At 37.8% G+C, this 18,290-nt stretch overlaps 1 protein-coding gene and 1 pseudogene across 5 annotated transcripts; one reads left to right on the top strand and one right to left on the bottom strand.

Moving 5' to 3' along the window:
• Window positions 1-1,648: 1,648 nt before the first annotated feature.
• LOC113754230 (transmembrane 9 superfamily member 2-like) lies at window positions 1,649-6,808 on the top strand. Of its 5 annotated transcripts, XM_027298595.1 has the most exons (10): window positions 1,677-1,735; window positions 2,793-2,825; window positions 3,013-3,210; window positions 3,300-3,462; window positions 3,990-4,030; window positions 4,147-4,723; window positions 4,821-4,958; window positions 5,056-5,212; window positions 5,319-5,803; window positions 6,387-6,808. In XM_027298595.1, the coding sequence occupies exons 4-10, from the start codon at window positions 3,314-3,316 to the stop codon at window positions 6,601-6,603; spliced, it is 1,764 nt and encodes a 587-aa protein (XP_027154396.1). In that variant the 5' UTR covers window positions 1,677-1,735; window positions 2,793-2,825; window positions 3,013-3,210; window positions 3,300-3,313; the 3' UTR covers window positions 6,604-6,808. The 5 variants fall into 5 exon arrangements, with proteins under 5 accessions (XP_027154399.1, XP_027154397.1, XP_027154395.1 ...); XM_027298598.1 differs by lacking the exon at window positions 2,793-2,825 and having other exon boundaries at window positions 1,649-1,735; window positions 3,310-3,462; XM_027298596.1 differs by lacking the exon at window positions 2,793-2,825 and having other exon boundaries at window positions 1,649-1,735; window positions 3,304-3,462.
• Window positions 6,809-7,233: 425 nt separating this feature from the next.
• LOC113752304 lies at window positions 7,234-10,711 on the bottom strand (annotated as a pseudogene).
• Window positions 10,712-18,290: the final 7,579 nt, after the last annotated feature.

Here is an 18,290-nt window from a genome sequence, read left to right as displayed (position 1 = left end):
CTCTTAAAAATAATATATTGTTATTTTCTAAAAATTAATTAATTTCTGAGTTTGAACAATATATCTTTTTCTATCTCTTAAAAATAAAATATTGTTATTTTCTAAAAAGTAATTATGTAACTATTAAACAAATATGTGATACCTCAAAAAAGGCCCACCATTTATCTTTTTTAGCAACATTACACGCATCATCAGAATGATAATGAATCCGTGTCATGGGAGGCATTATGCCTTCCAACACTCCACTGGAGATGCTCTTACAGCAAATCACTTTTTAGATCTCCCAGAGGGCAGAGATCAGATATTGATTTGAAACAATGGACAGAAGAACGAGTTAGCCGGATTTTCTCATCAAATTCCTGCTTTTCAGCTCACCTCAAAGAATGCTCTTTAGCTGGCTGTTGGCAGCTTGATGGAGCATCAGTTCCTAGGAAATTAGTCCATGGGAATTGAAGTTGCAGCATAGATGGTTTCATGAATCATATTCGGGGCTTAATGATTTTTGTGATAATACAATGATGTAGAACTAACTTACTGGAATGAAGCCATTTTGTTGTTGGTCAGGTGAAATTGGATGGGCTCTGATCATGATATTAATGGTTTTATCATTTGGACACAGCTGAAGGAGATAAGCTCTCCTTCTCCTCGTAATTTTCTACCTAAATCTGCTGGTTTTGTTCAACTGCGAAGAAAGAAAATATCAGTTTTTATTCTTTTTCCTGTTTTTGAAAACTTTACCTTAGGTTAATTATCTGTCTTTTTTATTATTTTTTTTAAAATTTAAAATTTTCTTCTATTGGAGCATGGGCGAAACAAGGATTTTAGTTTCGGGTGGGTGTATTATCAAACGTATTACGGCAAAACTAATTATAGCAAATGATAAAATGCGGGGGAGGTCAATTCTTTAAACTACAATGATATAGTTTGGGAGATAGTTGACGAGTGAAAGTGTATTAATGGAGTTTAGAAAAACTTTCTTTTTTGTATTGCTTTTTACTAGTACTGTTCTGTGTTTTAACTGAAGTAGGGGTATAAATGAGACCAATTGAATCGAAACTAATATTCAACTAATTCTACATTAAATACAATTAAAATAAGATTGTGAGTTTTTTTATTTAATTAATTGACTATTTCATTAGCCAAAGACCAACTATTAGACTTGCCATAGCTAGTGTGCACTGTAATAAAATTATTCGGCATTGAATTGAAAAAAAACCTTTTTTTAACTATTATCTTTGCGAGTAGGGATATAGAATCCTGATTCCAAAAGTAAAATTGATCAAGTTTTTAACTAATAACATGTAAATTAATAAAAACTACTCTAAATATATTTCTGTTATATATATATATATATATATATATATGAACTCTACATAGCTTCTTATCTTTATGGATTGGTGTTTACCTACCGGACTTCGAACTAAACATCATTTTTCTAATTTTACTTTGCAATGTTACTAATCCGGGCTTGTAGAGAACGTACCCGACCCGCACTCTTTCCTAAATTTTTATCCTCAAGTCCAAAGTCTAGTTTTCTCGTCAAAGTCAACTGCAGAAGTCTTCTCTCCCAAAAGTCAAACCATTGGCAGAACAGTCAACACTTTAGTACTAGTTTTTTTATTTCTTTCCTCCCATAATCTCCCTTGCCTTAGCAGTCAAAGCGCCAACTGTCTCTCTTTTACTGTCTCCTCTGAAGTATTGGTTGAGTTGGGCGAAGGCTTCCATTGCTCTTCCTGTAAGAATTCTTGACTTCTTTGTTGCTGCTAACTTGCTATACTAAATGCAATGAAAACTCCTTTGCTTGTTGTTCTTTTAAGTTTTAAGCTTTTCGGGAGCATGTTAATCTCTTGTTTGTCTGCTTTGCTTGTTTTCTTGAACTTTATGATTCTTGTTTATCATGATTTTCTATTTGGATTGGACTTGTTTAATTCATTCCTACGCTTTACTAGTTGTACAGAGAAATCTTATAGGCACAACATAAATCTTTTAGTCAAGAACTGTCATTCAGTGTGTGGCAGATCACTGTTTAGTTCCGTTTTTCCTTTATGGTCTGCAATTAAGATCGTTGATTTCTGTCATTAGAACCTGCTTTTGAGTTTTTCTTTTTGATATATTGTTTATCTAGTATGGTCACAGAAGTGAGTTTGATGGATGAAGATCTCAACTGCATAGTGCTCATGCAGTCTATGTTTTGTGTTTATGACTGTGTAGTGTATATTGGCACTGGGATTATTTCAACTACTCAATTTTCATAATTGAAATTAGATTAGGGAAACTCTAGTTCAAGTGACTGTCCTCTTTTTCCATTCAAAAAATTAGGATTGGAAATGCTATAGTTGTCTTGATTGTTGACTTATAAATGTAAAGGGAGTTGTATGGAAATTACACTGGCATTTAGCTTAGGTTCAATTCCAGGGTAGAAAAGAGTTGGCAGATTCAGTATCATTAGCTATTAAGAGGAGGAGTTAAAGCTGTAGAATCATTTTGTCTACCAGCTAGTGTTGAGTTTAGATGAGGTATTGAGAATCTTTGCTCTTCAAATTGCTTGATATCTTTGACAATAGCATTTTTCACATAACAAAAGGGTGATAATATACCAAAAAATGTGGGTGCAACAGAAATTTGATACTCCCTGTCTGCCTCGTTTGATCCAACTTCTGGGGGGAATGATGAATGCCTTCCTTGCTGCTTGTATTAAATGAAAGAATGCATTGAATCAATTCTATCACTGTCCTATTCCATATTTGTTAGCTCAGCATTTTAGCTCCTTTGAGATCTAACGTCTTCTGCAGTTGGGGAATGGAGCAGCAACATTACTTCTCCTTGTAAGTAATTTTTATAGCTTAATGATGTTTTTCTCCCTTTCCCTCCATGCTTTCTCTTTATAACATTGCCATCTGCCTAAGCCACCAGCAGTGCCTTGAAGCTTTTAGGCATTTAGCTTGCTCCTTAACCTGCCCAAAATCAATTTCTCCATTGTTATCTTCATTATGTTCCTGACCTGGTTTGCAGCTTCTTTTATTAACATCTGTGCTGCCACTGCTTTTGGATCAAAAGCAACTACATCAATGAGATTAATGCACGATGTGAGTGGTGACCAGTGTTATCCGTAACAAACATGTTATTAGCTATTCAAGGAAAGGATTGGGGAGAATTATCCATTTGGTCAAAATACTGAGGAAAGGCACTGCAACTGCGTCTATATGTGTTGTGAGTAAAATGTTTTCTGCATAGTTTTTTCTATACTCCCTTTGGGAAGCCCCACTTGATATTTCTGTTAGCTCATTTTCTTTTTGCTGAAAGGAACAGGAGAATGGCAAACTCTGCTGAATGTTTTCTGATGAGTCTTGTTATGATTGGAATTCTTAGCCAAGTGACATCAGATGCTTTTGACCACAAATATAATAAAGGCGATCCGGTGCCTCTGTATGTCAACAAAGTTGGTCCATATCGCAATCCTAGGTAAACATTCTTTTTTGTTGATTGCAGATCATTAACATTCTCTGCTTGGGTAATGGAAATTTTGAAAACAATTATTGATGAAAACTTTTAAATTTTCTTGATATTTACATGTAGCCAAGATTCATGCCATGGTTACATGCAGAGTCACTTATTTAATCTTTTGTAACATCCTGACGAAAATAGGATGTTTTCCTAGTTGGTTTCATATATTTCATGTGCTTAATTTCTTTTTCCTTTTTCTCATTTGTCACTGTAAGCTATTTCTGGTTAACCAAATAATGCTTAATCTGGATCAGATACCAAATCTAGTCTTCATACCTTCAGAGCTTGTCCCTGTCAGCATGATCTATCAACATCCTGTTCTGAATGTGTGCTGCATATGATCTCTCTTGCTAGCTTGCTCCAAATTTGATTTTTTCTAGCAATCAGAGCATCTTTTAGTTTCCTAAATACTTAGTGGCAAGTAAAAAAAATTGGTGTCCCTAATTCTCAGTTTCTGGTTGCCTTTTGCTTGTGGTTCATTTCAGTGAAACTTATCCGTATTACGATTTTCCGTTCTGTCCACCAGGTTTGTCTTCTGCATTATTTATCATCCTACTGTCCTGTGCATTATATGATCTTCATATCTTCTATCACTTTATAACTTCATTCACGTTGAAAGATTTTAGAGTTGAAATATTGCAGATCTCTGGCAAGAGAAGGAGGAATCTCTTGGTGAGGTGTTGAATGGAGATCGTCTTGTTTCTGCTCCATATAAGCTGAATTTCAGGTTAGATAGGGAATCTCAAGTTGTTTGTAGAAGAAACCTGACCAGGAAAGAGGTTGCGCTGTTCCAAACTGCTGTGGCTAAGGACTACTACTTACAAATGTATTATGATGACTTGCCAATTTGGCAATTCATTGGGGTGGCTCAGACAAACAATGTTGACACGTTTAAATATTATCTCTTCACAAAAGTCCACTTTGATATTTTCTACAGCCGAGATCATGTGATTGAAATCAACATGTCAAGTGACTCATCAAACTTGGCTGATTTAACAGAGGACAAGGTTATTGATATTGAGTTCTTATACAGTGTAAATTGGAAAGAAACGGACCTGCCTTTTGATACAAGAATGCAGAAGTACACAATGTTTGCACATTTTCCACTGAACATGAAAAAACATCAGTTTGCAATCACAAATTCATTTTGGACGATTATCCTCTTAGTTGGTTGTCTGGTTGCATTATATGTGCGAGTCCTCAGGAAAGATTTTAATGAGTAAGAAATCAAACCTGAGATAGTCAGGCTTGTGCCTTCTTTATTCTGTAGTGCAACAAATTCTTTCTTTCTGTTAACATTTTCTGTTTTACCTAAGGTATGAAAATGATGAGGAATTGGCTGATAATCAAGGACACACAGGATGGAAGATCATCCATGGGGACGTGTTCCGCTACCCAAAATATAAGTGTTGCTTAGCTGCAGCTATTGGTTGTGGAACACAGTTATTTGCAGTGTTAGTAAAACTGAGATGCCAATATCCAAAAATTATGAGATATGACATGTTGAGTAATCTTGTGGTTATTTCTGATGGTATCTTGTGCATATTGCAGCGTGCTGTCCGTTATCATATTGGGGGTTGCTGGTGTATTTCATCCATATGACCGTGGAGTTCAGAAGGTTGCATCGGTCATCATTTATGCAATAACTAATGTCATTGCTGGATTCACTGCTGTTTCTTTCTATCATCAACTTGAAGGAAGTTACTCAGTAAGTACTGGTGGTTTATTTCCTCAGTTGATACTTGACAATGCCTTGAGAATGTATTACTTTCAATGAGCCTAATTATACACTAATTTTTTTTCTTACTTTACAGGCGAAGAATCTATTTCTAGCAGGCTCTCTATTCTGTGGTCCTCTTTTCCTTACATTTTGTTTCCTAAACACTGTTGCTGGTATCTACGAATCCACAGCAGAGATTTCCATGGGCAATATTGTGAAGATTCTTCTTATATGGGTTTTCATAGCTTTGCCATTGCTTTTGTTGGGTGGGACTCTTGGGAAAATAACAAAGTCTGAGTTTCAAGCTCCTTGCAGATCCACAAAGTGTCCTAGAGAAATACCACCACTGCGGTGGTACAGGGCTGCTCTTCCTCAAATGGCAATTGCTGGATTTCTTCCATTTAGTGTTTTCTATATTGAGCTATATCCCATCTTTGCAAGTATTTGGGGCTTCAAAGAGTTCACAGCGTATGGAGTACTTTGTGTCTTTTTCATTTTCCTTGTAACTATTACGGCTCTTGTGTCAATTGGTTTGACATACCTTCAGCTTGCTGCCGAAGACCATCAATGGTGGTGGAGGTAAGTATGTAGTTTTTAACGTAATAGATTTTTTGCATTGTATTCTCTTTAAAGAGAAATTCTTTTGCTTTCTTGTCACTGTCAAAGTTTGAGGTCTTGGTAGTGTCTAGAAAACACCTCGAAAGGGAAAAAGATCAAAGGAAAAACAGGCAACGATTATCTTTTCCCCGCATTTGAAGAGTGTGAATAATGTTTGTGTTATTAAACGTTCTTCTGATCTGACAGCAATTTCTCAGTACAAGTTTTTCATATGCTTGATTTTTTAACCTTCTTGACAACTTTCAATCTGCACGACAATATTTGAATTTGTCATTCAAACCTGCAAGATAATGAATGCACAAACATTCTTCCCTTGTTTTCATAGATGATGTGGGCATCATTCTTCACAAACCTAGTAAAATCCACCGTGTTTTCTGGACTTTGGCGAACTGGTTGATAGCTTTTTAATAACTTTGCGCTGAAAAAGACATTGTTCCTTAAGAACTCTTGTGACAACGCTGATTATCATTCAGATGGTACTTTCAAATAAGCTTTTGAGAAACTTATTATTATTAACTGATCCCCAATGCTTCAACTTGAGCAGGTCCTTTCTTTGTGGTGGCTCAACTGGCTTGTATGTCTACGCCTATTGCTTCTTCTTCTACTTTCAATCAGAAATGAGTGGTTTCTTACAGACCTCATTCTTCTTCGGCTACATGACTTGCAGCTGCTTTGGCCTCTTTCTCCTGCTAGGCACCGTGGGATTCCGCGCCTCTCTAATTTTTGTTCGTCATATATATAGTTCTATCAAGTTTGAGTAGCTGTTCTTGTCCTGTTAAGCTTCTGATCGATCTTTGCTTTGTCATATCTGTCTGTAGTTAAATGTTACACAAAGAGGTTTCAAGTTCTTGTCTTAGAAGATCAGTGAAAATATAGCAAGTGGATAAGAGTCACTTTGAATTATCAGAGTTATTTCCAGAAGAAATGTATCATTTCCTGCATCCATTTGAATGTTTCCAAAGTTAATTCTTCAGTCTAGACTCAAACTCATACTCATGTGTTGATAATTCAAAATTGAAAGCTAAATCAAAATCTAGCCAAAAGTTGGTCAGGAAAGGTTTTAGTTGCTTTCTACCAACTTTATTACCTTTTCAACCAGATTGTAGGAAAAGAAAACTCAAGTTGACGGCTTTTTTTGGGCAAAACTGGTTTCATGTAGTAATCTTGGAAAAGCAACTTGTTTGCCCAAAAAACAAAGTACCCAAAAAAGAAAGACAGAAGGAAGGAAAGAAAGAAAGAGAGACAATGAGAAATGGATGAAAAACATCTGGCAAGTTATTCTTATTTTGCCCAATCTTTCCTTTTTCTTCTTAGCAAAAAATTACCTTTGCTTCATTCCTAAACAGCTTCTTAGCAGAGTTCTATGTCTAAGCAGGCACATTGCCATAGGAGAAGCACATTGACAAAATATACAAGACAATTAAGTAGCCAGGTCTTCCTCATGGTAGAACCATATACATATTGAAGCATAGAAACCGACTGTGCCTAACATGAGAAAAGGCCATAACAGATGCAGGCCATGTAGCCAAAGAAAAATGAGGTTTGCAGGAAACCACTCATTTCTGAATCTTGGAAGTAATGGTACAGGCAGAATCCATAGACATAAATGCCAACTGAACCACCATAGAGAAAGGACCTGTTCAAATTAAAAAAAAAAAAAAAAGAATTAGGTGAGTACTAGGCCACAATTAAGGAGCAAAAGGTATAATAAGAAAACTCAAGTAGCAGCCATCTTTGTAGACTGAATAGTTAAAGGAAGTAAAGAACAATAAGTCTAGAGATAGCAATAGACATGAATATAACCGTACTAAAGGTGAGTAAATTTGACAGAAGACAGACAATTGGAACAGAATCACATTGTATTGGGGAATAGTATGAAAGCCTTTCATGATTTGACATATATATGCTGAGTCAGGTCATTAGTTGGTTTCAAAATGGTGGTTTCAGTAGCTTTATAACATAGTTAGCCTTTTATGTGTTAATTCTAGTCGTTAAATAAACATCCCAACGCACCGAATGCAATGTTAAGTTGTAAGCAAAACAACAAGGAAGAAAATCAGCAACAGAATCTCTAGAACGAAAAAGTGAATCAAATATTTCACAACCATAAGCCAAGAAACCTAAACCAATTACTGTTACAACTAAAAGATTAAGAGCTAGAGATGAAAATGTAGCTCTCTGAAGACAAGGAAAGTTAATTGTCAGTTAGAACGTTGCAGGATAATGGAGATGAAGTTTTGCATTGTGATACGAGGCTGCAAAGTTCCAAACTGACTGATTGTGCAATATGAACGGCATATTACCATTTTAGCAAACTTAAGGTAAATAGTTTAGTTTGACAGCAATAACAATTAGGACTAATTGTCACTTTTAAAAGATTGTGCCCACTAACCAAAGTTTAGTTATACAAAACATAACTTACCTCCACCACCATTCATGATTTACAAGAAGAAGTTGAGCGATTGTCATACCCACAGATGCAAGAGCAGTTACAATTACCAGTAGAATGAAAACAATGAAAAGAATCCCGTAAGTTGTATGTGTTTTATAACCCCAGATGCTGTAAATTATGTAATACAGCTCAGTGTGAATTACACTGAAAGATAGAAATCCTGCCCATGTCATTTGTGCTAGACAACCTTTGTGCCAAGGCACTGATGGAATCTCTCGTGCAATCTTTGAAGTATGGCAAGGAGCACGAAATTCAGACTTCATGGATTTCCCTAATAATCCACCCAACAGAAGCAGTGGCAAAGCCAAGAATATCCACATAAAGAAGATCACTTGAAGTGTGCTCAAAGGAAGAGCTGCAGTTGAATTATATGAGATGGCAACCGAATTTAAGAAACAAAACATAAGGAAAGGAAAGGAGTATTAATTGCCTCAAGTTTATTATGCTGTAAAAATTTAAGGTAGAATGAGGTAGAAACTATTTGTGCATACCCAGTTTCTTCCTGCAAGTTGACGATAGAATGAAACTGCTACAAATCCAGCAACGCCAGATAACTCCTTGATCACATGGATGGAATACGCCAAAAAGGCCTAACGTTATAATGGAAGCCCCGCTGCCAGAACGTAGAAGAAATTACTATATGGAGACATTAGAACTTTGGTAAGATTTGAAAGGTTTATCTGAGTGTATCAGATGCATCTCAGGAAGTACTAACATTGTAAGCAACTGAATTCCAGAACCAAGAGCTGCAGAAAACAAAGACTTGTATTTTGGGCATCGAAACACATCACCTCCGAGGATCTTCCACCCTGTCTCTACTTGACCTGTTTCCTGATCATTTGCATCTCTTGACAAGATTCAAGGCAAGTAAGTGTATAGATAGAAAAAAATACTACTATTCTAAGCAACAAAGAATTATTTATTTCTTAATTAGAAAACTTCGACCACCTAATGACACCAGATAAATCATTAAGATGAATGAGATCATAATTGACAACCATTGGACAAAATCGGCAGGCTTCTTGTATTTCTCCTTTCTCTTTTCAAACAGTGTAGCTGTTTCCTTCCACTCCACCGAATATAAGAACTCAATTTCTACATCAATGTCCTTTTCCTCTGTTAATTCAACCACAAGTGATAGGTCTGGTTGGGTTCTGATCTCAATCACACGATCCCCATTATAACATATTTTAAATTGGATTCATGGTTCGCCATCGCGGGTCGCGGTCGCGTCGCGGTCTCAGTTGTTCCACATCCGTCACGGCATATCGGTTGAATATCGGGTGATATGAACATTATAACACATTAAAGATTCCAAAAATTTTGAAAAAATTACTAAAATTAGAAAATACTGAAAAAGACACAATTTAAAAAAATATCGGAGTCGACTCCGAGTTGACTCGGATATATCGACCGATATCATGTATCACGGATTCGAATCGGTCAATATCGGTCGAGTCAGAGCGAGTCGTCGCGGATATGGTAATATCCGTGATTCGGGGATCGGTATCGTACCGGTCCCTTCCGTTCCAGATACGACTCGGCCGATACGTATCGGTATCGGCCGATATGGCGAACCATGATTGGATGTGGGTGATTAGAAATTGCTTTCTGTCACGATTAACAATCCCTACGAAAGCCCAAAGGGGAAAGTCATCATAGTACATTTGGTAAACATACTCTTCGGCAATAGCAGTTTGAAACTGAAAGATATCTTTCTTTTGTCAAATTTTTTCTACACAAAACTTGACATTGTTTGTCCACAAGGAAGTCGAGTTTATAAGGAGCTTAAACAAGATGATCTCCATTCATTGCCAGGCCAAGGGATTCTTTCTTGTCCTTCACATGATCTGTCAATTTTGTAGACCTATAAGATGATCTAAAAGTTTCGCTGTGTTAAACCGAACAAAACAGTAGTTAGAAAGGAATTAGAGAAGAAGAACTAATGCGACTCATAGTAAATGTATACAAAATCAATGAGGTGGTGGAGCATTTCAGACAGAACTTGTCCAGTTGGAGGAATAATTTTGAGTTAAGGAGAGATTAGAATTGTTCAGTAGGGCTCAAAGTGGTTAATTAAAGCATTTAGTATTTTTTGAAGTAAACTAAGAAGTTGATTGAGATCGTAAAATTCCATGGTAATGTTCAAAGGCTAGGCTTATAATTCTGAATATATGAAGATCAACACAAATGACCAAATGGGTCGAAGGATTAAAAAAAACTCAAAAATCTAATGACTGAAATGAGATCAAAGTGTAAATTTTCACTTGAACAAAATGCAACTGATGAGCAACATAGTAAGACAATTGCCTTGGGTTTAGATATGGACCAATCTTGCTAACATAGAGAGGAACTGGATGTCCACTTTCATACCGGTGATTAGAGATGTCTGCTCCAGCAGGGTTCCAAATAACCATTCTCCTTGAAACTTAGAGAATGATAATGATGACAATCATTTGCACAGCCCTGGCCATTCTCCTTACTTTTTCCAGAAGATACAAAAAATCTACTTTCTCCAGCCTATTATACATGATAAGTTTGGCATATCATGCAAAAATTAGAAGTATCTTATTGCAGGAGGAAGAAGAATAGAACATGTGAGACACAATGTTTCATATAATGTCAGACAATGTAAAAGCAACATATTATGGCCCCAAAAACTTGAATAGAAGAAGTATCTAAAGCAACAATTTTTTGAGCCCAAGAGTGTCAAGGCTAAGCTATTGACATAAGAAAATCATTGTAAGTAGAGGGAGAGATAAGAGCATCCATTAGGAACAGCCGAAGGTATATATGTAGAAGCATACCGATCACAAATCAGGACAGTGGGACAGAGTCCTTCTGAGGAAGTGAACAACTTGATGACACAGATCCGTTAGTTAGAGGTAGAGTTAGTGAATTATGTCAAGTGCAATCAGTTGGAGATAGCATTAGATATGGCTGCAAGTACACAAAGTTTATTGTAATGACCGAGAAAACAAATGGCATACATAGGGAGGAAATCATGCTCAATCAATCGAAGCGAACAGTTGAAACAAGCAATTCAGCGTATGAGCAACAAGCAAAACGTGATTTCAGTATTAGGTCCTTTGTCATTATAAAATAAATCAAATCATGATTTTGCTGGCTATTTCAAGAAGACTTTCCTTAAAGTTTTATATCCAGAAGTCCGTTTTCATCATAGAAGAGCCTAAATCATGAGGCATATAATTCAGCATGTCTATCACAGGAACCTTTTATCTGATAAAGATGACCATCAGACAATTGGTATCTTCTGCATTTTTTGTGGAAGTCAAAGATATAGCCATTTTGTTCCTTTGCCATTTTGCTGTTCTTGATGAACAAAATGTGCAAGCAATTGTGAGTACGAAAACTAACTCTAAAACAAGTAAAATCCTAGTCTGTGGCTATTCTCATTGACAGGTTGTCGAAGCCTGTGCAATAATAAAACCTGCTCAAACTAAAAGTAATTTCTGTAGATAGTGGTAAGCAGGGTCGAATCCACAGGGACTGGGAATAATTGTTTCTTTTCAAATTCACAGTGACAAGGGGGTGTTTTTATGCAGGATGTGACAATCAAAGAAATTCAACTAAAATCTAAAAAGCTACTAAAAATTAAATAACAAATTACTGAAATCAAATGAGTGATAATTAAGGATCTAGCCAAGAAATAACTTCAGCAACGGTTCACCCAATTGATCATCGATAAGCAAAGGCAATTCCAATTATTTACTAATAAATAGGTTATAACTACCAAACAGGCGATGGCAGTCAACCCCTCCTTACTGTGTCGGTGATCAAGGTACGCCCGTTAATCACTGCTCTAATTGAGAAATAATCCTAGGTACGCCCATAGAATTTAATTCCCCAATTGCCTTACGTATTAGAGGAGCCCTATTCTAACCAAATAACACACTACCAGGGTTATTTTAGATTAGCCCGCGTATTCCCCTGACACGAATCTAATCGTGCCAGTTGTCACTATTTTGAGGCAATTAAACAATTACGGATTTAATACCTCAAATGACAATAGATTATCAAATCAATTAATTATCCGGATCCAAGACAATCAATTAATTAAACAACCATAAGCACTGCAACCAGAGAATATGCAAATACCAATAAATAAGAGAAAAAGATAAAATTAAATCGATCTCACAATTTTAGATGATTCAAAGCATCCGTTACTCCTTGACTAGAGAAAATGGATTTAGCTCATCGTTGATGGAAAAACCCCATACAAAGCTGAAGTGATAGTTGCGGCCATTATGTGGTAGGAGGAATTCACTACAGACCGCAAGGAAAAATCAAATGAAAAAGCTACAGGGAAATGATTCAATGCTTCAATGGCTCCTGACATCCGAGAGGCAACTACTACTAAGAAGCAAAGGAAGGAAAAGTCAAAGGTGTAAGCTAAGCTACAGGACGAAAGGCTAAGGAAGCCAGCCGTCTTCAGTCCTCTGCTGCTCTTGCCTTGTGCGGCGGCTCCCCTTAGGGGGAAGAAGAAGACTCCTTACTTCAGCCCTGCGTTCCTCCTTTTAATGCTGCGCTCTGCGAATTACCAAAAAGGACTTGTATCTCCTTGTTCCAAAAATGCCCTGGATGCCTGCTACTTGAACTCTTTCTTGATAACTGTCAAATCGGCACTTATTATGGTATTTTCGTTCTACTCCCTGAAATATATGTAAAATACTAAAAGTGAGTAGAATCTAATAATTAATTCACATTGGGTTAAGTAATAGGGAAAACTAATAATAAAATAAATGATAAAATTGCAACCTATCAATTCCCCCCACTCCTAAACCATGCTTGTCCTCAAGCATGAGAACATCAAATAAACACCAATATTTGACAATGGCTATTACTCCATCTACCATATTGCCAAGATACCAAGAAAATATAATAATCAAGCATCAATGGTCAAGTCCAAGAAACATCACTCCGGTTAGCTTCTAAACCACAAACTCCTCTAATTTCAGGTTAACTAATCTAAGAAAAAGGAATGACGCACAACATTTATCAGCAAATGGTCCAACTATTAACCAAAATCTCAACATTAAATCCATAAATCGGCAAGCTGACTTTTATTATACACTAACACAACATTCACCATTTTTTTCACATTTTCCTACTTTTCTCTTTTTTTTTCTTTTTTTTTTATTCTTTTTTTATTCTTTTTTCAATAGTAACAAAAGATTTAGTCGCTAGCCATTTGAGCCTTTTGACGCGAACTCCAACATTGGCCAGATGAAGGAGCCCGGTTACTCAGCTTCTATCGCCACGTGACCACGTACTCATAAGAACTACTACCTTTTGACGCGAGAATCAACACTTTTAGGTGCAGATCCCCGGTTACTCAGTAGTAACTAATAGCGGAGTACAGTCAAGTTTATTCATAACTAAAAAATCACAAAAACTCAATATAACACAAGAACCAAAAGAAAACTTGCATCAGCTAACCTCATTTTCAAACATGGAGAACTAAAGTTAATAACCGGACCAATTCACATGAAAATGCCAATAATCATTCCCTATGCCTAGAAGAGTTAGCCAAAAAAAAAAAAATTAGAAGAGTAAAATAATTATCGATATTCACCAAAGAGATGTTCTTGGATTCAACCACATTAACTTGACACCCTTTTATTATTAAAACTTGGCAAAAGTAGAAATAGAGGCAATAATCCAACATCAAACTTTGGCATCACTTATGAGCTAATCATTAAAAAGGAAGAAAGAAATTGAACGAGAGGTGGACAAATAGCAAATTAAAAAAAAAAGAAAGCAAAAACATCTAAAAAAAAAAAAAGCAAAAACATCTAAGAAAAACTAAAAAGTAGAAAAACTAGCACAGCTGCCCCCCCCCACACCTAGATCCTACATTGTCCTCAATGGAGGTAATAAAGTAATGAAAGCGAAGAGAACAATGAAACTTCCCTGTTGAACAGCTAAGGGATAGGAGGGAACAGTGGAGGGAAGCCGAGTTCTGGGACATCCTTGCCACTTGGTGGGTGATGTTCGTCATTCGCTCATCTACGTTGTGAACCTGTGCTTGTAAGTGGCGCCACTCACCATTGACGCCAATTATCACCCCAAACAACAAAAGACAGAATATCCAACAAGATAGCAATCACAAATGCACATTCATAGTCACTGGTGTACCCCAACTCAACAATTAAAAGCAAACACGGGCCACCCAAGCCCTAATATGGTCAACAAAGCAACAGTTGCACTCCAAAACTAACAACTAGAAACTATTATCAATGACTGGGAACTAGCAATGTCACGTCAACAAGCACAGGGACAACCTAATTCAGTCAGTCAACAAGCAAACTTGGGCCATCCACACTCTCAACAAATGCATTCTAAAATTTCAACAAATGCCCCCACCAGTCAAACCATAACAACTGCCCCAATAATATGCTAAATGCAGCAATAGAAGTGTAGAAAATTAGCAATAGCAACACAGTCACACAGTCTTGGCAATTGATCAAATATCCAACCAACTAGAGCTAACAAGTTCCATATAAAATATTCCAATAATAGCACTTAAAGACTCAACAAATGCCCCCAGCAGTGGGCCTCAAGAAGTGAACAAGTCAAGCAATAGTAGTGGAAAACTCTGACATTAACAACTGAATCTCAAACCCCCAGTTTCCAAGCAGTATTCAAGTAGAGTAGAATTAATCTAGTGGAGTCAAAATACTCACAGAGTTGATGAAACAATTCCAACGGCTGACCCAAAGTAATGAGAACTCCAACTCACAGTCAAAAGTAAACTCGGTCCAACTAAAATTTCAACAAATGTCCCCAGAAATTTCAACAAATGCTATAGCAGATCAAAGCAGTGGTAAAGCAATAGCCCCAAGTATGTACTAATCCACCAGGTAGGAACCCCGGCCACTGAGGTCACAGACAATGGTCCCAAAATAACAATATTAACCAATCACCAGGATGTCCCCAACAATTAAACGAAATTCTACCAACCTCAACAGGGAAACCAGGCAGCACAATCTCCCAATTTAATAGGCAATATCAGAATTAATTGTACCCAAAATCTCAGCAAAGAACCTATGCAAATGACCCCGAACCAAGCAGACAAAAACCCTCACATTGAACAGGCAAATCACGGGCAAAATCGCAATTGAGTTGATCATTAATTTAAATCAATAACCAGAGTGTTCTCAACAAATCAACCGAATGCTACCAATCTCAACAAGTAATTCAAGTGGCCAGGTTTTCTAATTCAACAAGCAATTTTCAGAGATAACTCAATCACAATCCCAAAAGAAACCTCAGCGAGTTCTCCAGCAATTCAAGCAGAATAGTGCCCAGCAATTCACAACGAGTCAACCAATTTCCACAGGTAACGTGAGGTTCAGAGTCTCCTCCAAAGTTAACAAACAATCACAGCAATTCAGCTCACCCAAAGTTTCAACAATTCCATCCAAAAGTTGAACAATACCCCAAAACCCACGAGTAATTCAGAAATTTAAGGACAACAATCCCAAGCCATTAGCAGGCAACCACCCATCCAACTGAAGAGAAGCAGCAATTGCAAACGAAAATAGTCCAACCAGTACCAGTGATACCAAATATTCCATCCAACGATGAGCAAGTCAATTAACTAATATACGGCAGCCTACTCAGTGATGGAACAGCAGGAGCAAACCCCAAATGCAACGATGTAGAAAGCAAATAGCGACACTAGAGTCCAAAAACTAGATTACCTCCACCGTGACGCGCTAGCAGAGAGTGTGGATGTGCGGCAATGGGCAGGGCAGTGGCGTGCGTCCGTGGCTGCCACGCGACAAACGCGTGCTTGGGTTGCTCGCCTGAACGAGAGAGAGAGAGATGGTAGAAGGGGCGCGCGACTGTGGTGAGAAAGCGGCGGCGGTGGTGGAGATGATGGAAGCTACGGCGGCTGCTGGGAAGAGGCGCGGCGGCGTGCGAAGTGGTCGCAGCTGAAGGGAGAGCTGCGAGGTTGGAGCTGCCTCTGGTGCTGCTGGAGGCGGATGAGCTGGGTGGAGCGGCGAGGTTGGAGGCAGACCGAGGAGCTGTGGAGGACGCCAGGGGGGAAAGGAGCTGTTGGCGCGCGGCGTGGAGGCTGCGGGCTTGTGGGCAGCTGCGTGCGGCTGCAGATGAGAGAGAGAGAGGGTCGCGCCAGGTGGAGTTGGGGCTGCTGCAGAGGTGGCTGCTGGAGGCTCGCGTGGCAGCGGCAGGTGGCTGCGCCGGCGGCGCACAGTGGGATCTTCAACAGCTGCGGCGGCGTGCGAGCAGGATGCGAGCGGCGTGCGACGCAGAGAAAAACAGAGGAGAAGAAAGAAAGAAAAAGAAAGAAAGAAGAAGAAAGAAAAAGAAAGAAAAGAAAGAAAGAAAGAAGAAAGAAAAAGAAAGGATTTTTTTTTTTTTTTTTTTGTTTTGCGTTGACAAGTCAAGAACTAGCCACGGTTAAGGAGAAAGAAAATTTTTACCTTTTGATTCCGTATTACTTCCTCTTTTTTTCTTTTTTTTATTTTTTTTATTTTTTCTTTTGTAACAAAAAAGAAAAGAGGTAGCTACGGTTAAAAGATTTTTTTTTTTTTTTTTTTTTTTTAATCCTTACCTTTCCCGCGAACTTCCTGCACATTACCACGCGGGCGCGTCATGAGGGCAAGAGAGCTCCCAGAAGTTTCAGAAGTTTCTGATCGTGAGCTTCCTGCTGTCACCATGCGGGCGCGTCATGACTGAAGGGCACCTATAAATCAGCAAAAACGAAAATTGAAACCCAAAATCAGTCGAATTCAAGGAGAATACATCTAAACTACCACACGAAAATGAACAAACAATTAAAAAAAATAATTGGGTTGCCTCCCAAGGAGCGCCTTTCTTTAATGTCTTTGGCTAGACATTATCATGTTTTGCTCATGGAGGATAAAATCTTGTGGCTCGTCTTACTGCTTCATCCTCTATATAGTCCTGATAACCCTCATAAATAGAATAATCCTTGAGCATACGAGCTACGGGCTTCCATGGACTAGTGAATGGCGCTAAACAAGTCAACAATGATCTGCATTCTCCACTCACTCCTCCATCACACGCATTCTTCGGTTCAAGATATTTTTCCATTGCCACTCTTAACTTATTCCTGTCATGAAATTTCAAATTTTCTGGTATAATAAAATCAATTTCAGTAACAGGAATTGAAGAATAGGAGTCAGGAAAATATTGATTAAGGAGTGGAGAAGATGTCACCGCATTTGGAGATTGTTCACTGGATTCATTCACTTGAACGAGTTGATCTTGGAGTCTCATTTCTTGCACTTCAGCTTCCTTTTCAACTGCATCTTTAAATCCGTTTTCTTGAAACTCTTGCAGTTCCATGTCATTTGGCCGGACAATTGCACTCTCATCTTCCTCAAGATTGATATTGGTTTGTGCGGGCAATTCTTCCATTTGAGAAGCCAATCGATCTATCCTGGATGTCAATTGACGCATTTGATCCGCCAGGTCGCGAAGGCTCGCTTGTGTCTTCTGATGAAATCGATTTAGGCTCGCTTGTGTCTCCTGATGAAATCGATTTGAATTAGCAATTAGTAAACCTATCATTTCTTCAAGAGACATACCTGACACGGAGGATGATTGCCGAGACTCTTGCTGTTGAAAATCCATTGGCCCGGTTGCATAATCAAAATTGGAATTATCCCACCATCCTTGATCATACCCGTTTGAATAAGGGTCATACTGCGTTTGATATTGGGGTGAAAAATCTCCAAAAGTATCAATTGGAGCGCTTAAATTATCTTGAAATGCGGGGCATGTGTCAGTTGGATAACCTGAATCAAAATAAGTTCCACAATTTGCAACAGCCCATTGATCATTAGGAAAAACATGAGTCTCATAACCCCATTCAGGAACAAAGTCCAGTCTATCATCAAAATATGGAATGTTAGCAGCCATAAAAAATAATAAAAAAAAATAAGAGAAAAATAAATTAAAAAAAATGAAAACAAGATAAAC

The sequence above is a fragment of the Coffea eugenioides genome, chromosome 11 (genome assembly GCF_003713205.1).
Source record: "Coffea eugenioides isolate CCC68of chromosome 11, Ceug_1.0, whole genome shotgun sequence".
Taxonomy (NCBI): Eukaryota; Viridiplantae; Streptophyta; class Magnoliopsida; order Gentianales; family Rubiaceae; genus Coffea; species Coffea eugenioides.
This window is presented reverse-complemented; position numbering and strand designations above follow the sequence as displayed.

Excerpts from the sequence above, each read along its gene's own strand:
- LOC113754230 (XM_027298598.1), top strand. The coding sequence starts at position 3,314 with ATGGCAAACTCTGCTGAATGTTTTCTGATGAGTCTTGTTATGATTGGA. Across the intron at positions 3,463-3,989 it reads GGTCCATATCGCAATCCTAG|TGAAACTTATCCGTATTACG; the intron begins GTAAACATTCTT and ends GGTTCATTTCAG. Across the intron at positions 4,959-5,055 it reads GGAACACAGTTATTTGCAGT|CGTGCTGTCCGTTATCATAT; the intron begins GTTAGTAAAACT and ends TGCATATTGCAG.